This window comes from Phoca vitulina, unplaced genomic scaffold, assembly GCF_004348235.1.
Source record: "Phoca vitulina isolate PV1807 unplaced genomic scaffold, GSC_HSeal_1.0 scaffold1, whole genome shotgun sequence".
Taxonomy (NCBI): Eukaryota; Metazoa; Chordata; class Mammalia; order Carnivora; family Phocidae; genus Phoca; species Phoca vitulina.
Window position 1 is genome coordinate 100951493 of NW_022589704.1, and position 19500 is coordinate 100970992.

The window sequence follows — 19500 nt, forward strand, 5'->3', positions numbered from 1 at the left end:
TTGTCATAATTCAGTCCTGTGACTGTGCCCATCAAAACTAAGCATTTCAGCTGGAACTTAGGATGTAACCTGGCTTATCTGTTTGTTTTTATGGATGATTCAAGCTAGGATTGCAAAAAGTTGCAACAGATGTACCAACAATCTTCCAAACCTGATTTAATAAAAATTAAAATTTAGATATTGGTAGAATTTGGTGAAGTATTTAAAAAAATATTTCCTGGTTTCTAGAGTTTCTGTTCTGTTCTAACTTGTGAAAATCTAAGAACACATTTTCAAATCAGAATCACTTTTTTTTTTTAAAAGATTTTATTTATTTATTTGACAGGGAGAGACACAGCGAGAGAGGGAACACAAGCAGGGACAGTGGGAGAGGGAGAAGCAGGCTTCCTGCTGAGCAGGGAGCCCGATGCGGGGCTCGATCCCAGGACCCTGGGATCATGACCTGAGCCGAAGGCAGATGCTTAACAACTACTGAGCCACCCAGGTGCCCCAAATCAGAATCACTTTGTTTCTTTAAATGTATTTCATTATTTGAAGTGAGTCTATCATTTTAAGTCTTCATTATTTTGTCCTATCTTTGGTAAAATTCTATGCTTTCCCAAGACAGACAATCTTTTAAAAAAATTCTTTCTAATTTACCCAGGGCTCACCTATTTCTGAAGACTTTAAAACCATAGAGTGAATTTATGGAAATTATTGTACTTGAATTTGAAGAACAGGAGATCAATAGACTGTAGTGTGAAAAAGGGCCTGTATTTAGGAAGGAAATAGGAAGAGGAAAATATTCACTTGTGGACTGACTGAAAACTAAATGCCTCTAGGGATGACATTAGATTGATTATATTTTGTCATCACCACCCAGATACTAGAAAACTCACATGAAAATTTTTTTTTTGAAAACTCACAAAAATTTTTGAATCGGATTGTGAAAAGTGTATCAGTTTTCTTAAGATGGCAATGTAGCATGGCCCTTGCAAAAACAAAGGTGATAGGAGAGTGTTCATTGTAAGACTGTTGACTAATAGAAAATAAGAATTTCATTTGAAGGTAGGTTCATGGTGCCATCCTGATGTGTGTTCTACTTACAGAATTAAGGTGAGAAAATGGCTCCGACCTTAGTTAGTGAACTCAATTAATATTTAAGTGTGTTTTCTGTGGTAGGTCATGAGTGAAACAGTGGTTAAAAAAGATACAGAATCTGTTCTCAAAGAGTTTCAGGTCCAGCGGAATGGTTTTCAAAGCTGGGCATGAATTGGAGTCATCTGGAGAGCCTAAGAAAGCTAAGTGTCAGAGCACCATGCCCCTAAATTAGAATCTCTATGGGAGTGGGACCCAGGCACCTAAATTTCTGTCGTTGTTTTTTATAGATTTTACAGTGTGGACATTTTCAAACATGTATGAAAGTGCAGAGAACAGTGTAACCCGCTACCTTATACCCATCAGTCAGCTTTGATAATTATCAATTCATGGCCAGTCTTATTTCATCTGTATCCCAGCTCCCTTCCCCCTTGATAACTGAAGCAAATTCCTTATGTCATTTCACTTTATTTGTAATGAGGTTACATTAAGTTACTTGAAATGTTTCAAAATAATATTTCCTTAATATTATCAAATCCAGTCAACATTCAGATTCCCCAGTTTTCTTATGTGTTTAGGATCCAAACTGAAGTCCGTATGTTTTGCTCACTTTATGTCTCTTAGTTCTTGTAATTTCTAGGTTCCCTCTCTGTCTCTCTTCTTGCAATTTATTTGTTGAAGAAACTGGGTGGCTTATTCCATAGAGCTTCCTCCAGTTTTTATGTTGCTGATGGTGTGTCTCTGTGGTGATGCTCACCATGTTCCTGTCTCCTGTGTTTCCCATAAGTCAGCAGTTAGGTATAGATGCTTTCTTCACAAGACTACATCATTGATGGTTGTCTTTTTCAAGGTGCTCGTAATGTCAAGTTGTCATTCTTTTTTTTTTTTGGTAATGTTAGCAGCCTTTGATGCTTAGAGCCTAGATTTTCTTAATCCGTGAGGAATTGCAAAATGGTGATAGCCCAAGTTCTGTCATTCCTTGATTTGTTAGAAGATTTTGTGAAGGGAAGCGTTGCTTCATCTGTTACAGTTGACCCTTCAACAACACGGGTCTGAACTGCGCAGGTCCACTTATATGCGGATTTTTCTCCATAAATACAGTACAGTGCTGTAAATGTATTTTCTCTTCCTTATGGTTTTCTTAACATTTTCTCTAGCTTTAAGAATATAGTATGGAATACATATAACATATGAAATATGTGTTACTTGAGTGTTCATGTTATTGGTAAGGCTGTAGTCAATAGTAAGCTATTGGTAGTAAAGTTTTTGGGGAGTCAAAAGTTATACGTAGAGTTTCGATTGTGCGGGAGGGTCGGTGCCCCAACGCCCCCATGTTGTTCAAGAACCGGCTGTATTTAGTCATCCAATAGTACCGTGTATAGGAGAAGCATGATGCGTTTTTTAATTCTTTCCCTGTATTTACCAATTTTCAAAATAATGAGTTGTTTTCCTAGTCCTCCAAAGGTGACCAATAAGGTGCAAAGTATTGTGAACAAATTTGATCTATTTCAATCCATTGCAGTTACTATCTTTACTTCTTTACTGATCTTTAATTGTCCGTCTTTGACCAGTGTCTTTATCTTGGCTCCTGAGGGTGTGTCTGTGTGTGTGCAGATTTATTTTTAAATTACTATTACTTTTGTAGCTCACAGCATTTATTATTAAGCCATAAAAAGAACCTCTGGGGAGGGCTGCTACTTTAATGATGTATCTTCTAGAATCAATGTTCACAATAGAACACTCAAGACACTATTTCCTTCATGGAACATTGATGAGAAGTGTGGCATAGTACGTGTCATGGAAAATCGTTTAAAATGTATCCTTGTTTTCATTTCTTAAAACTCTTCCCTCATTATTCATTCATTCCTTTCTTTATCCTCTAGGCAGTTCTAGGTCTCTAATCCACTGGAGGTTAGAGTTCTAGATCCTGGCAACATACATAGGAATAAACCAGTATCTCCCCCTCCCAGGTGTGCCTGTGAGACTGTTCCGATAACCACAAGTTTGTGTGTCATTAGAATGACAGTGATATTGGGCTTCAACGCAGGAAGCGAGGTGCTGTCACCACACACCGGTGCACTTGTGTACGGTCCCTCAGCTTGATTATTTGGTTACAACTATTGAATAATTTGATGTTAGATGCTAAAAAATATGATTCCATGTCGATTTTCAATATAGTGAAAATGACGTCTACTGAGTAGACAGTGTAATCGCGTTTTACTTTTTCATTACAATCCCTGCAGTCCATCTGTTTCCTGTGTTACTTCATATTTGAAAGCGCTGGTGTTTTTTGGGAGGGTGCTTCATGACCCTAATTTAGATCAGATTGTTCCGAATTTGGATTGTAACAGGAAGTGGTATGAATAATTTGGGATTTGCCTTGACACGTAAACAGTGCTGCTTGTTTAAATGCAGATTCTGATTCATAAGTAATGTATGGAGACACTTTAAGACCATGCAAATATCCTGTTCCTCATCCAGATCTCCCCTTTAGATTTCTATTAATGATTCTTGCGTGAACCAGTCTTTACTATGATAGTTACAAAATGTTGAATTCCAACTCAACACCCTCTACATTTATCAGTCTGCCTTTGACGTTCTGCTGGAAGCAAGAGCCCTGCCTCTTCCCTTGTTTACTTAATACTTATCCTAGGTATGGATTCACGAATTCCTAATTTTTCAATGGTCTGTTTTTATTACTGTCCTTGATTACTTTGGTGCTTAAATTGTCCCAGATTTAGGATTGTTCTCTTTCTTGATTGTTATTTAATGGATTAAAGACATGAGACAAACCATGAGAGACTCTTGACTCCGAGGAAACAAACTGAGGGTTGTGGAAAGGGAGGGGGATGGGGATGGGGTAACTGGGTGATGGGCATTAAAGAGGGCACGTGATGTGATGAGCATTGGGTGTTATAGGCAACTGATGAATCATTGAACATTATATCAAATGTACTATATGTTGGCTAATTGAATTTAAATAAAAAAACATGGATAATTTTTTGAGAGACTGAAGTATATATCTAGGTTGCCTTCAAGTTATATTATCTGGAAAAAAAGTATCGAGTGCAATTCTTTGCCTGTCTACAGTGTTTGAGAGTTTCCCATGTGCTTTTGTGGGCCATATTACCTGGGACACTTGCATTTTATGAGGGCGACTGGAGGAGTAAGTTTTCCTCTGCATTTTCAAATTCTCATTTGATTTTCCTTTTTTTTTTAAAGATTTTATTTATTTGACAGAGAGAGAGACAGTGAGAGAGGGAACACAAGCAGGGGGAGTGGGAGAGGGAGAAGCAGGCTCTCTGCCGAGCAGGGAGCCCGATGCAGGGCTCAGTCCCAGGACCCGGGGATCATGACCTGAGCCGAAGGCAAATGCTTAACGATAGAGCCACCCAGGGCCCCCTCATTTGATTTTCTTGACAACCCTGTGATACAGACAAGGTGGCATTTTGACTCTACCTACCAACTCATTTTCTGCTAGCCTCAGTTTAACAAAAGACTAATGATTATATTAGCCTATGGGACTAAGGTTCACTAGAAATCACTCCTTCCTCCTAACATGCATTTGTGTGGTTTATATATTGTTATTTGCTATAAAAACTTTACCTTGCAAGTGAATGGGTTCTGGTCTTTGAATTAATGCTGAGTGGTAGAGAGTCCTATTTCATATTAATGTATCAGAGAACATGACATAGAAAAAGCATTTCCCAACCCTTTCCTCCCTGCCTAACCATCTGAATGAAGCTTTTTTAGTTTGGAGTGGCTCATTTTTCTCTATGGGAATGTGTGTGCTTATTCTTATTGATCCAATGCCTTACACACTGACTGGGTGAAGGACACACCTTGCAATGGCTTCTCATTTCCTCCAGGGGAGGTTTCTTAAGATGGCATCTTAGGCCCATTTGTAGATGAACATGTCTCTCTTTGGAGACTCCTCACCCAGTCACTTCCCCACCACATACCTGGTACCCGCTATGATGTTTCATGCTTTTGTTCCTTACTGTGTGTTCTCAATTATGCGTGGAAAGCTCCCCTCTCTCACCCCCATCTGTTGAGTGAATTCTTTCAATTCTGAAGCCTTTCCTGATTCTCTTTCCCCAGGGTTCATTATTCTTTCCATCATACCTTGTACATCTTCATCATTGCGTGGGGGAAATTATATTAAGATGCTTTAGTTTTATGTCTCACCTTAGGGGATTACATTTTCTAAGGGCAGAGGCCCATGGCTTGGCACGAAGTAGTACCTAAATGTTTTTTGGACAAAAATGAAGTTTCTTGTTAGTAAGTAGAGACCTACTAAAGGGTGTTCACTGGTGTGTTTCTCAAGTCCCCTGTAAAAGACTTCTGACCGAGAGAGAGCGCCATGCCACGACTTGGTGTTATGGGCCTGAATTCCCCTCATGAAAGGTCTGCATTGTGGCTTCATGTGTTGGCCATGAACCCAAATAGTTTGTTGAAGTGATTTAGGAGGATTGCTAACCCCTTAGAGAGAGTTCTGAAATTGTTAGTGAAGGCAGTGGGGGGCGGGGGGATATGATTGCTTTGTAAAAAAATGATGTCTCCGCCAAAGTCAGGGATGAAGTGTACTGATGTCTATAGCTTACATGGAAATTCATCAAAAAATAAGATGGACTGATGGGTAGGGAGAGGGATGCCAGATGGCGGGGTTTTGTGGTAAAGCAAATGGAAAAAAACGCTCATTGGAAAATCCAGGTGGCAGGTATATGGACTCGCTGTGCAGTTCGTTCAACTTTGCTGAAAGGTCGAAACTTTTCATAACAAAATGTTGGGAAAAAAGGATACTTGTATTATTTTTTAAGAACACATTTATTGGCTAGGCATATCAGTTACAAACATTAAATCATCAACACGCACATCCTAAACCGTGCTGATTTGTTTTCTTCCTGTTATTTCTTTTCCTCTCTTTATTGAGTAGGCTCTTTCAAATCCCAGTTCCTATGTTGCTCCCTTTAGGAGAATTTCCCTGACCTTCTAGTCTGATTTAGATGTCTCTCCTCTGTGTTCCCAGAGCACCCCTTGCATCATTCTTCTGCCACAGAATTTTTTTTCCTGCACTGTGATTGTTTACTAATCTGTCCGAATCACTAGACTTGGAATTTCTTGAGTCAAAAACCAGGAAGGTTTCTGGAACACTTTCGGTACAAGTAAGAACAAAAAACAACAACAATAAGTAGACTAACAGTGGCTTAAACAATTAGGGTTTTTTTATTTCCAGTGTCAGGAGCATGGAGGTCAGCATTTCCAGTTTCCAGGATTGGTTTGGTGATGGGCACTTGGCTGGCCCTTTGCCTTTCTCCTGTCTTTCCCTTCATCAGGTCAAGTTGACCAAAGCGGTTATGTGGGTTGGAAATATCCACCGTTGTTATTTCAGTTTTTGAGCTTTGAGCACAGATACTTTGGCAGATATCTTTAAACCTGCTGAATAGTCTTCAGTTCATTTATTATGGTTTCTTGTAGAGAAATTGACTTTGTTTTTGGAAGATAACAGCTCAGAATTAGATAGATGTCTACATGGGTTTGAAAGCCTCCCCCATCCCAACCTGGAAGATTATTTCTCCATTTTCATACAATTGTAATAATTCATAGAAGCAAGGTTGCTTCAGAGAAATTGTGTGATGGATGGTCTGGAGGTTCCAACCTCATGCACCAACCTGAGCTCTCTGGGAAACACTTGTGGACCAGAAATTAGGCCAAAAGCTGTTTCACTTTCCTAAAGTGAAGCCTTTTGGGGAGGCCCATGCCTTATCCCATTTATTCTATTTTAGTCACAATTCAAATGTGCTTAATTATCTAGTTAATTGCTTAGAACACTTATTAAAAAGCACATAATTAGAATAAGAGCAGTGGGAAGAAGGCCTGGCATAGGGAAGTAAGTAAGCTGAGGTCCCGTGGAAGGGGGCAGAATGAGCAGACATCCGATTCTACTCACAGCAGCCCAAGGCTGCTCACATAACTGATCTCATGCTGAGGATGGTCCTTAAATCATCAAGGAAAGATTTAATTATGTTCAGTCTGCTCTAAGAAGACAGATGGATATAATACGTGAGAGATAACATGCCAAACTTCACAAATATGATCTCAAATAGGTTTTAAATATAGATATATATAGATTAGAATACTGGCAGGAAATCTGTTAATAGTGAATATCTCTGGGTGGCAGAAATGTAAGTGATTTTTTTCTCTTTTAAAGATAGTTTAGATATTTCCTAAATTTATTTTTTTTCAAAGATTTTATTTTTAAATAATCTCTGCACCTAACATGGGGATTGAACTCATAGCCCCGAGATCAAGAGTCGCATTCTCCCCTGAGCCAGCCAGAAGCCCCTATTTCCTAAATTTTCTATTGAACATTGAAAGGGTTCAGAGTATGCTATCCCAAAATATGCCGCTTTGACATAGGATTATTTTGAGCTGAAGGCAGTTGAAAAGTAAGACCAAAATAAAATTCTGTGCCTCCCCCTCTCTACCAGGAAGGGCAGGGCTATTCTGAATCACTTTAGAGCTCTAAACTTACCAGCCTAGAGAAGGCACTGGGGGAACCTGCATAACACACCATACTCACCAGCTCTTAGCATCCATCAGTTTCCCCTATATAGTATTTGCCTTCCCACGATTTGTTGCCCCTATAAGTGCAAAGTTCTTTGTTTTTTGATCTTGTCACTTCTCTATGAAATTTATTATTTTGTTAAGATGCTATGTAAGCCAAAGTTCTAACCGCCCCTTTGAGTTACTCATCACTGAGTTGTGTGTGTATGTGAGATGCACAGGAATAAGCTCCTGTTTGTTTTTCTCTGTTAATCTGTTTTTTTGTCAGTTAAATCTGCAGGGCCCCAGGCAATGAGCCAAAGATAGGTAGAGGAAAAAATGATAGGTTTTTTTCCCCCTTTCTATAGTTTTTTTTTTTTTTTTTTAAGATTTTATTTATTTATTTGACAGAGACACAGCGAGAGAGGGAACACAAGCAGGGGGAGCAGGAGAGGGAGAAGCAGGCTTCCCACTGAGCAGAGAGCCCGATACGGGGCTCAGTCCCAGGACCCTGGGATCATTACCTGAGCCGAAGGCATATGCTTAATGACTGAGCCACCCAGGCACTCCTCCCTTTTCTATAGTTTTATAACTTTTTGTTTTAAATACTTAAAAAAATATTTTAGACATTCAGAGGGGTTCTTGTTCAACTCCTGGTCTTTTGATATGTCATTTTTCTAACATTTTGATTTTGGCTTTTTTAAAAATGCTCAAATTATACTTTTTATAATAGTTGTCTGAAAAGTCCTACTTGTTATGGATGTGGACTCCTGTGTATGGTGATTTTCTTAGGTGTGTCATAGGTTGGAATTGTGGGCTCCTATCTGTGGGTTTTAGCTATGACTATCCTGCTCTGTTTTACTGCATGTTGTCTTCCCAGAGAGGTTTTGTTTATCACTCTGCCTTGTGCTCCAGCACCATGACCAGCCTGGGACTGCTTTTTATGTTAATTTCTTGGCTTTGGAGAAATGCTGTGGTCACAGATTTTCTGGGTACACTTCCATGCAGCTGGGGCTCAGTCAAACAAAATTCCTTGTCATTGTCCCCTGTTGGTCAACAAATATTTTTCTAGTCCATTTTTTACCTGTAGGTGTGTTCCCCCAAGGGCCTTGGCTTCTCAGTTCTCAATTGAAAAGAGGTCTCAGTTCTAACTCCCACTTGGTCTGGGCAGCTGATCTCCTAGCCCTATGTGTTTGTTAAATCTGAAGTTACCAAGAACAGTGGCTATTCAGGACTCCAGGAATAGCAGCTCTTACTGCCCTGATTGTTTTTGCCCTACATGGGGATTTCTTACTTTCTTTTGAGCTCAGCTGTGCATGTAAGAGAACTTTTCAACCTTGGATGTCCACTATAATCACCTGGAAAGCTTTTAGAAGTCCCCATGCCCAGGCTGCATGCCAGGCCAATTCCGTCAGAGGCTCTGGGGTGGCACCCACGCATCAGGATGTTTTTAAAGCTCCCAGGTGATTTCCATTGTGCAGCCAAGGATGGAAGCCACTGATCTAAAGCAATGTTGTTTTATTTTGCCTGGATGATTTATGTGTGTGCTATGTATATTAATTTATTGTTGTAGTGGTGGTGTTTTCAAGTTACCTGGTCAGCAGTAATGGAAATAGGAGCCTGTCATATTGTAATTAGAAAAAAATTTAAAATTTTAAAAAGTTAGAATTTGCTAGGAAGGAAACCAGCCTTTATTTAGTTTCTACTGGGTGCTAGGTACTGTGCTTAGGTCGTTCACATATGTTGTCTCATTTAATCCTCAGGAGAATCCTGCAAGGTAGGGATGGTTGGTTTTTGCAGATAAAAAACTGGCTTGGAGAAATCAAATAGTTCTGTCTCACAGCTCACAGATGGCAGATCCAGGCTCATGAACCATGAGATGCCCAGCCCCACGCCCTTTTCCTTACCCTGTGGTATATGTGAAATAGGCTTTTCCATACACATTAGTTAAAATAAAAATTGGCACTGGGGTTAAAATAAGTTCCAGGTATCTGTTAAATTTACTTATTTGGAAAATTTTGTCTTCCCACTAATTCCAGGGATTCTTGCCCCTTTATCTCACATCTGATGTTAAACTGATTTTGACTAATCAATTGTTATTATAGGAAATTTTAACTCACTTTAGTTCACCACTTTAAATACACTTGGAGAAAATAGTTTAGTTCTTCTTTTAACTCTGTCATGTGCCACGAAGGGGTACTTATTATAAAAACTGCATTTACTCATCCCCTTCCCGAGCACCTCCATGGCCTGTGTGGGGGGCTGTGTGAGTGTGTGTGCTGAAGGTAGAGGTACAAGGGGAGGTGAGGAGTAGAATAAAGAGGTGGAGGCTGAGGTCCCTGAGTGCTGCTGTTCTCTGGGGTACCAGATGACTTGGAGTAGGGGTGGAAAGTGGGACTCGGAGCTCTGTGGTCACTCCACCTCAGTGAAGCACTTTTGAGGATATATTGATTTCATATATCATATATCAATATGAAATCATATATTGATTTCATATTGAGGATATATTGATTTCTAGTGGCAGGTTGTCTTCCCCCACCCAACCAGCAATACAGGCGTTGGATTGCATACCTATTTTTTCCCTCTTTCTGTCCTGCTTTCTCTCTGGCTCTGCTGTGGTACATGACATGTGGGGTTGTTGGAGGGGTTGTTTTATCTCTGCGTGGAACCTCGAAGATTTATTTCTCTGTCGGAATTTCTGGGTTAGGCTTTTCTGGTGCATGTGGATTTCATTTGATTTTTAGTTGGGTAGAAATCAAAATGCTTCTAAGTCTTTGTCTTGTTCATTGGCAGCTCTTCAACTAGGTCTTCTGTTCGTGTGTTGCAACCGCAGAAAACCAGCAGGATGGCCACAAATAAGAGTAAGAGCCAGAGCTCCTTGGCCCTTCACAAGGTGATCATGGTTGGCAGTGGAGGGGTTGGCAAGTCGGCCCTGACGCTTCAGTTCATGTATGATGAGGTAAGACACGCCAGGCACAGACGGCTTTCATCGTCGAGTCTGCTGTAATAATGTCTCTTCTCCAGCTGTGTCCATGTGCTCATTGCCTCACAAACATGGAGGATCATGGGGCAAATTTGTGTTAACATGGTTTCTGAATAGTTTTCTGGGGGGTCTAACCAGCATAAGACCTGGGTGGCTGATTGTTGGTAAGTAATTTCAACTGTGGTTAGGGCTGTGAGGGGGTCCCTGCTTCCTTGATTTCCATCATGCTTTGAGCTTTCTTTTTGACACAAGCAAGGGAGGAGGCTGTTTCTAAAGAACAGGTCAGATACTTAGCTTTGTAACAGTCAGTTTGGGGAGATATTGAAAGGGAGAGCTAAGTTGTCATAGGACAGTCTTTCCTCAAGTGATAGACATCCGGTTCTCTCTAGTTGTCCTGTGCAGCAAAGGGAAGCTCACACCATCCTTGCCTCAAATTGATATCACTTAATGTGGTTAATAGAGCTGGTGCCGAATCCAGTGTGACAACACAGTTTTGATTCGCATGGCAACAAACGTCCCTGCTTGGTGGCCGTCGGCTGGTACTACAGGCAGGGCGTTCTGACCAGAGCTTGCGTTCTGCTTACACGGGTGTGTGCTTTACAAAATTTGCGAAAGCAAGAGACCTATAACCACAGTTGATTAAGATTGTTATCTGTTTTCCCTAGACTTGCCCTCTGTCCAACTTCCTCTAATGTTGGATGGTATTGGAGTGGTGATGGCCATTTTTGGGATCCAGCTGAGGGAAATGGAATTAGGGATATGGTTAGCTGGGAATTAGTGGAATATATTTATGTGGTTTGGAGTCACTTTGGCGTGTGGTTGTTACCAGCCGTCCCACTGTCGGCACGGCTTCCAGGAGTATGCCCACTGCCTACTCCGCTGGCTCGCCTGGCACTGTGACATGGGGTACAGGGCCAGGGGTGTATCCTGGTGTGGCTGGTGTCCTGTGGTACCTGGCTCTGAAAATGCGTGAGCCGCAGAGGAGAAACAAGGGTCGAGACATATGGAGCTAGAAATAGGGTCTGGAAAGTTCTTCCAGATCTTACAGCTTCTTACAGGGAAGTTCAATAGAGGTTTCCTAAATCTGACAATAGTCTTACAGCTTTTGTGACTAGTAATGTCAAGTCATTGTGAAGCTGAAAAAAACCCTTCTAAACTTCCAAGAAAAGAGAAATTTGGACTGATTATGCTAGAGGACAAGACTAAATTGTTTTTTATTCGCTATAGGAAGTATTACAGAATCATCGGCATGAGTGGGGAGATAATCAGAGTATATGGCAAACAAACCAGTAGGAAGGTATGCTAGAGGGATGCCAGGCAGTTAATTAATAAAAATATGTTATTTTGTTAGATTTTGTGATATAAATGGTATTTGTATTGTTTTTCTTTCTTTTTCTTTTTTTTTTTTTTTTAAAGATTTCATTTATTTGACAGAGAGAGCACAAGCACAGGGAGCGGCAGGCAGAGGGAGAGGGAGAAACAGACTTCCCGCTGAGCAGGGAGCCTGACACGGGGCTCGATCCCAGACCCTGAGATCATGACCTGAGCCGAAGGCAGATCCTTAACTGACTGAGCCACCCAGGCGCCCCTTGTATTGGTTTTCTATTGCCATGTAACAAATTCTTACAAATTTAGCAGGCTGAAACAAAACACGTTTGTTATCTACAGTTTCTAGGGATCTGGCATGGCTTAGCTTGGTGCTCTGTTCGGGGTCGCACAAGGCTGCAGCAGTGTCGGCTCTGGCTGTGAGCTCAGCTGTGGCTTGGGTCCTCTTCCAAGCTCTGGGTGCTGGCAGTTTCTTGCAGATGTGGGATGGAGGCCCATAGGTCCTTGCTACCAGGCCCTTTCCATAGGTAGTTCATACGATGGCAGCTGCTTCTTCAGGGCCAGTAGGAATGTCTCTCTGGTTCGCTAAGACAGATTTTTACATAAGGAAATGTAATCATGGGCTGATATTCTGTTGGTTAGCAGCCAGTCACAGATTCCTCTGTATTTGAGGGGAGAGCATCATACTAGGGCATGACTCACTGAGGGTCGGGTGTATTTGCCATAGTAGTCTGTTAAAAAAAAATTTATAATGCATTATGATTTCTTTTCTCACTCTAGATATTCACTTTTGTATCCAGTATTAAATGTGTAATTTTATATTCTTTCCTTAAAAAGGATGAATAAGCTTCAGACCAAAACCTTGATTTCCTCCTGGGTCATTCCCTCCATATATCTTACAATGAAAAACCTTTGTCTTTGATGTTTGCTTCTCTTTATCTTGTTCTAGGGGCCAAAGTGGGGAAATCTAGTGGAACCTGCTAGATTTACTCAAAACATTTTGCATAAAAGAGGAGAGGCAAGTCTTGAAGATGGCTTTGGAAGTCTTGTTTTTGTTTGATAACATGTTTTGCTTACTAAAAATTCCTTATTTTTCTTCTGTGGAGTCTGGGAAGAGGAGAGGGTGAGGAGCAGAGTTAAGATGGAGACAGGATTAGAGGAGTAGCTTGTTAATCAAGATGAAGAAGGGGATTTTTGTTCCCCCAGGGAATCATTGACAATGTCTGGAGATATTTTTGGGTGTCCCAACTAGAGGACAGGTGCTCCTAGCACCTAGTGGGTAGAGGCCAGGGATGGTGCTAAGCATCCTGCAGCACACAGGAGAGATCCCACGGCAAAGAATTATCCAGTGCAGATAGTCTTGTCAATAGCAGGGCTGCTGATGCTGTACGAGACGAAAGTGGAGAGTCTAATTGGGATTTGCATTTTTATTACGTATGTTTGTGTGTGTGTATGGTAAGAGGGAGGGGAAAAGATGCACGCAGAAGAATTTGTCCCTTTTTCCCAGTATCTTCAGAGAAACTAGGGAAAGCTGGGCTTGATCTTAGTCTATTTTTTCATGTGCTAACATATTTGAGGACTGGGGCACAGCAGTTGTTGAAGAAATGGTAACATAAAATCAGAGCAAGGAAAGCATAGAGATGAAGCGATGTATATTTGGAAAAGTCCTTAATTGATTTTCTAAAAACAGTGCTGGCTAATAGAACCTTCTGCCTTGGTGAAAATGTTCTGTATCTATCCTGTCCACACGTGTGGCTGCTGAGCTCCATGACACGTGGCTAGTGGCTACTGTATTGGACAGTAGAGCTCCACGATCATAATTATGGAGCTTGAAGAAACCTTAGCAGTGATTCCCAAATTTAGATGATCGCACAATCTCCTGGCGGACCTTTGTAAAAAACACCTTCCGGATGACGTTTCTAGAGTTGAAGACGGGAATCTTTCTTTTTATGAAGCTCTCCTGGCGCTTCCGACATATGGCCAAGTGTGGTGACTCCTGCCTGAGACATCAGCTAGTCAAGCCTGATTTCACAGAAGAGGAAACTGAGTCTGAGCCAGTGCTTTACCCCAAGTTAAAAAAAATTAGCTTAGGGGCACCTGGGTGGCTCAGTCGTTAAGCGTCTGCCTTCGGCTCAGGTCATGATCCCGGGGTCCTGGGATTGAGTCCCACATCGGGCCCCCTGCTTGGCGGGAAGCCTGCTTCTCCCTCTCCCCCTGCTCATGTTTCCTCTCTGTCAAATAAATAAAATCTTAAAAAAAAATTAGCTTATATGGCAAAATTGCTATGAAACTTGGATTATGTGAGGAGCAATGGTCCCAGAAGTGTTTATTTTTGCCTAAGTCCTGACTCTGAGAAAAATTGGAGGGAGATCTTAACCATTTTATCTTTGACCTCATACTCTTTAGACTGTTAGCAGCTGGCTCAGCGGCTGGCTAAGGCAGCTTAGACATGCTCCTCAAGAAGGGGTCTCCGTGAAGTTCGTCTTAGTTTTGTGTGTCTTGGGCATCTGAAACCGAATCACACACATCCCTGCAAGGTCAGGAGCCTGGATCGTCTTAACAGATACCAAGACTTTAGGGATTTCCTGTTTCTAGTGGAAAAAAGGAAACATCAAGATAGTAATCTGCGTTCTAATAATCTGCACACTTTTCACTGGCACAGAGGTATGCAGTCATATCAGGACATTCTGACTTCCTGCGTCCAGGGAGTCCCTGGAACTACTGCTGGTTTTAACCTTGAAAGCTCAGAAATGAGCAACTGAGATGCTTTATGGTGTTATTCAGAGATTTGCACTGGGTAGTGGGGGTTTTGGGGGTCATGAATTTGTCTCTTTGGAAAGGAGTTAAAAGGACACTGTGTGAAGCATAGGTCAATTTTCACATATTGTATATTTTAAGATAACTATTAGTACAAATGTAAGAACCTAACATTAAACATTTTTTCCTTTTTTGTTTTGAAATTTAAAATCATTTGAAGAACCAGTAGCTTTTAATCGGCAGCATGAGGCTCTTTTTTTTTTTTTTTTAATTTATTTTAAAGAGGGAGAGGGTGTGTGGGAGTGGGGAGAGGGGCGGGGCTGGGGGGAGAGAGAGAGAGAGAGAAGCAGACTCCCTGCTGAGGGCAGAACCCCACACAGACCTCCATCACAACCCTGAGATCATGACCTGAGCCCAAATCAAGAGTTGGATGCTTAACTGACTGAGCCACCCAGGCACCCCAGCATGAGGCTCTTTTTAAGGGTATTCTTCAAAGGGCCCGTAAGTTCAAATTGATAATCTCAGTTCAATTTCTAAATTTTAAAAAATTTAAATTGCAGATTATTAAGATATAATTCACATACCATGATATTCATCCTTTTCAAGTGTGAATTCAGAAGTCAATTCAATGACTTTTTAATATATTCACACAGACATGCAACCATCACCATTATATAATTTTAGAACAATTTTCTCAAAAAAAAAAAAAAAAAAAAAGAAAAGAAAACACCCTACATATTAGTAGTCTTTCTTTCTCCATTGCTGCCTCCCTTGCTTCCACTCCTGGTCCTTGATAACCACTTTCTGTTCTTATGGATTTGCCCATCTAGACATTTCATATAAATTGAATCATATAATATATGGTCTTTATATCTGGCTTCTTTAACTTAGCATAATGTCTTGAAAGCTCACCATGTTGTAACTTGTATCAGTACTTTGTTCCTTTTTTTTTTTTTTTAAGATTTTTATTTATTTGTGACAGAGAGAGTGAATGAGCATGAGGGGGGGCATGACAGGACAGGGAGAGGGAGAAGTAGACTCCCCACTGAGCAGGGAGCCCGATGTGGAGCTCGATCCCAGGACCCTGAGATCATGATCTGAGTTGAAGGCAGATGTTTAACCGATTGAGCCACCCAGGCACCCTTTCTTTTTTTTTTTTTTTATTCTTATTTATTAGCACACGCTCACGCATGTGCTCGAGTGGGGGGAGGGGGAGAGGGAGAGAGAGAATCTTAAGCAGGCTCCACACCCAGCACGGAGCCCAGTGTGAGGCTCCATCTCATGATGCTGAGATCATCACCTGAGCCGAAATCAAGGGTTGGACACTTAACTGACGGAACCACCCAGGTGCCCCAGTACTTCGTTCTTTTTTATCATGGAATAATATTCCATTGTCTGGATATGCTAGGTTTTGTTTATCCATTCATCAATTGATGGACATTTGGATTGTTTCTACTTCTTTGGCTATTTTGAATAATGTCACTATGATCATTTGTGTATAAATTTTTGTGTAGACCTATGTCTTAAGTTCTCTTGCATAAATATATTGAGGCACGAAACTTGCTGGTCTTATGGTAACTGTATGTATAACTTTTTGGGAACTGCAAAACTGTTTTCCATAGCATCTGCACCATTTTATAATCCTATAAGCAATGTATGAAGGTTTCAATTTCTCCCTATCCTTGCCGACACTTGTCATTGTCATTGCCATTGAAGTGGTATCACATTGTGGTTCGGATTTGCATTTCCTCAATGACTAAAGATGTTTGGCCTTGTTTGATATGCTTATTGGCCATTTGTGTATCTTCTTTGGAGAAATGTTTATTCAGGTCCTTTGTGTATTTTTAAATTGGGTTATTTGTCTTTTTATTGTTGAGTTTTAAGAGTGTTTATATATTTGGAATACAAGTCCCTTATTAGATATATGATTTATAATTATTTTCTCTCATTTTATGGGTTATCTTTTCACTTTCTTGATGGTGTCCTTTGAAGCATGAAAGTTTTAAATCTTGATGAAGCCTAGTTGTGCTTTTGATGTCTTATCTAAGAACAAATTGCCAAATCCAAGGTCATAAAGATTTACACCTATGTTTTCTTCTTAGAGTTTATGGGTTTTAGCTCTTACTTTTCAGTCTTGATCCATTTTGAGTTAATTTTTGTATGTGATGTGAAATACAGGTCTAACTTCATTCTTCTGCATGTGGATATCCGCCTAAACCAGCACTAATTCATTTTTTTTTTTTTTAGCACTAACAGTTTTTCTGTTTCACAGCTTTTATATTTGTTTTGTTTTATTTGTCCTTTCAGGGTATCTTTTTGGCAAATACCTACACACATACATATGCATATACATACCTATTAAGATACACACACACACAGACACACACACACATTTCTTTATTCTCCCTTTATTCTCATATACTTTACTTGTGCAAAAGGTAGACTGTTATAATCTGGAGATCTTTATGTATCTGTACATAGTTCTCTTTGTCATTTTTTATAGCTGCATAGTATTCCATCAGTGGGCACCTTAATCATTTGCTGTCACACACAGTGCCACAGGGATCACCTTGTATGTTGTTGTAGATTAGATTCCTGGAAGCAGGGTGGCTGGGACCCAGGATGAATGCTTCTCCAGTGTTGTTAGATCTTGCCGTATTCATCCCTGTAAAGACTGCACTATTCTCCTCCCACCAGCCATGTACAAAGGGCCTTTTCCCCAGAGTGTGTTATCCGGGGGTGGGGTTTTGCCAGTCTGGTAGGTGAAAAATGCTATCTCCATGTAGTTAACAACTTCCATTCTCTATATTAAGTGCGGATGAACATCTTTTCTTATGTTTAACGTCATATGTATTTATTTTTCTGTGAATTGTTTATGTCTGTTGCCACATTTTCCCCATTGGGTTGTTGATCTTTTTTCCTCCCTGTTTCTAGGAACTGTTTAAATATAGCTCTTTGTGATGTGGGTTCAAATACTTTCCCCTGTTTGTCATTTGTCTTTTTTTATAGTGTGTTGTGCCATACGGAAGTTTTTAAAATTTTTTATGTAGTCTAATTTATCAATTTTTTCTTACATGGCTTCTGGATTTTGAGTCATAGTTAAAAAGGCCTTCCCTACTTCAAGGTAATAAAAGGATTTCACCCATGTTTTCTTCTGGTGCTTGATGGGTTTATTTCTATATTTCATTATGTGTATATTTAATCCTCTTAGTCCATCTTGCTAATTACTTTTCAGATGAGTTTTATACTTCTGTTGATTATGTATAAGAGCTTCTGTTTCTCACCCTTGCCCATGTTTGTATTATAATTTTATACTGAGAATAATATTGCCAGTGTTCTTTCTGCCCTGTACTTGGACTCCTCATCTACAAAATGGGAATTTCTGCTCTTGTTTAAAAACAAAATAAAAAGTGGTAGAGCTGAGAACAATAAAGAACAGAAGTGTTATATGAGGAGTTATTTTTATTTCATAGTGCTTTGTACATAGTGTGATAATGCTAGGCACTCAGTAAATAGTTGATTGTAGGCAAAGTGTCCATATATTGAAATGTATTTTTTTGGGCAGATTTTCTTTCCCTTAAAACTTTGTTCATTACTGATAATGCTGTTTATTTCCTCAGTTTGTAGAAGACTATGAACCTACCAAAGCTGACAGTTACAGAAAGAAAGTGGTTCTTGATGGAGAAGAAGTCCAGATAGATATTCTGGACACGGCTGGACAAGAGGATTATGCAGCCATTCGAGACAACTACTTCCGCAGCGGGGAAGGTTTCCTCCTCGTGTTCTCAATCACAGAACACGAATCATTTACAGCAACTGCCGAATTCAGGTATGTTTCAAGTGAAATAGCCTCCGGACTCCGGGAGGCTTTTTGCCTTTCTTTCTCACGGGTTTGGCTTGGCAGGACTTTTGGGCTGAGCACAGTAGTAGAGGGTTGAGCTTGTTATTAGGAAGAATTCCACTAAAGAATTTTCTGCGGCTTTTTGAATCTTGGCACATTATAGTCCACCATTTGTTATAGTCGCTTTGGGTTTCCCTGTTTTTATAATTCCTGAATATAAATTATCTGAAGAATCTGTTGTCCCTAGAGAGGACGAAGCCATTCCGTATTCTCAAGAACCTGTAATTTTGTTTTTGTATAAATCCTAAGGGACAGTGATTGATGAGTTCACTATTTTTATCTTTTTTTTTTTTTTTTAAGATTTTATTTATGTATTTGAGAGAGAAAGCAAGTGAGACAGAGCGAGCAAGCTAGCAAGAGCATGAGCAGGGGGAGAGGGAGAGAGAATCTCAAGCAGACTCCCCTCTGAGCACAGACCAAGGTGGGGCTTGATCTCAGGGCCCTGAGACCATGATCTGAGCTGAAATCAAGAGTCAGACGCTTAACCAACTGAGCCACCCACGTGCCCCAACTATTTTTAACTTTTTTATAATTTTGCCAGAAAGGTAATAATTTTGATCTATTTTGAGGTTGATGAAACATTGTCAGGAGAGTGAAAGATGTGGGTCCGAGTGACCATTTGCTGCCACTTTAAGGACTGTTTAGCCTAGGCGAGTGGAAAGAGCCCAGCTTTAGAATCTGACAGATCTGGGTTTGAATCCTTGCCCTGCCCCTTAGCAGTTTTGTGACCCTGGGCAAATTTACTCAGCACTGGAGATTCTGTTTCTCTATCTGAAAATGCACTTGTTAGTTGATGAAATGAAATGAAATGATGCTTTAGGCTGTAAATTCTTCAGGGCCGACGCCATGGCCACCTGCACCATATGATGTCCCCAGGCTTTCTCACAGGGTGTGCGTGTGGTGCTTACGT

At 40.4% G+C, this 19500-nt stretch overlaps 1 protein-coding gene across 2 annotated transcripts in view; it reads left to right on the forward strand.

Annotated features, from left to right (window-relative positions):
* RALB (RAS like proto-oncogene B) overlaps positions 1 to 19500 on the forward strand; it is a 43827-nt gene that overhangs the window by 13893 nt on the left and 10434 nt on the right. For both annotated transcript variants that reach the window (XM_032412158.1, XM_032412156.1), the window contains 2 exons: positions 10417 to 10582; positions 18310 to 18518. In XM_032412158.1, the coding sequence (XP_032268049.1) occupies positions 10469 to 10582; positions 18310 to 18518 (323 nt within the window). In that variant the 5' untranslated portion in view covers positions 10417 to 10468. The remainder of the gene's footprint in view (positions 1 to 10416; positions 10583 to 18309; positions 18519 to 19500) is intronic.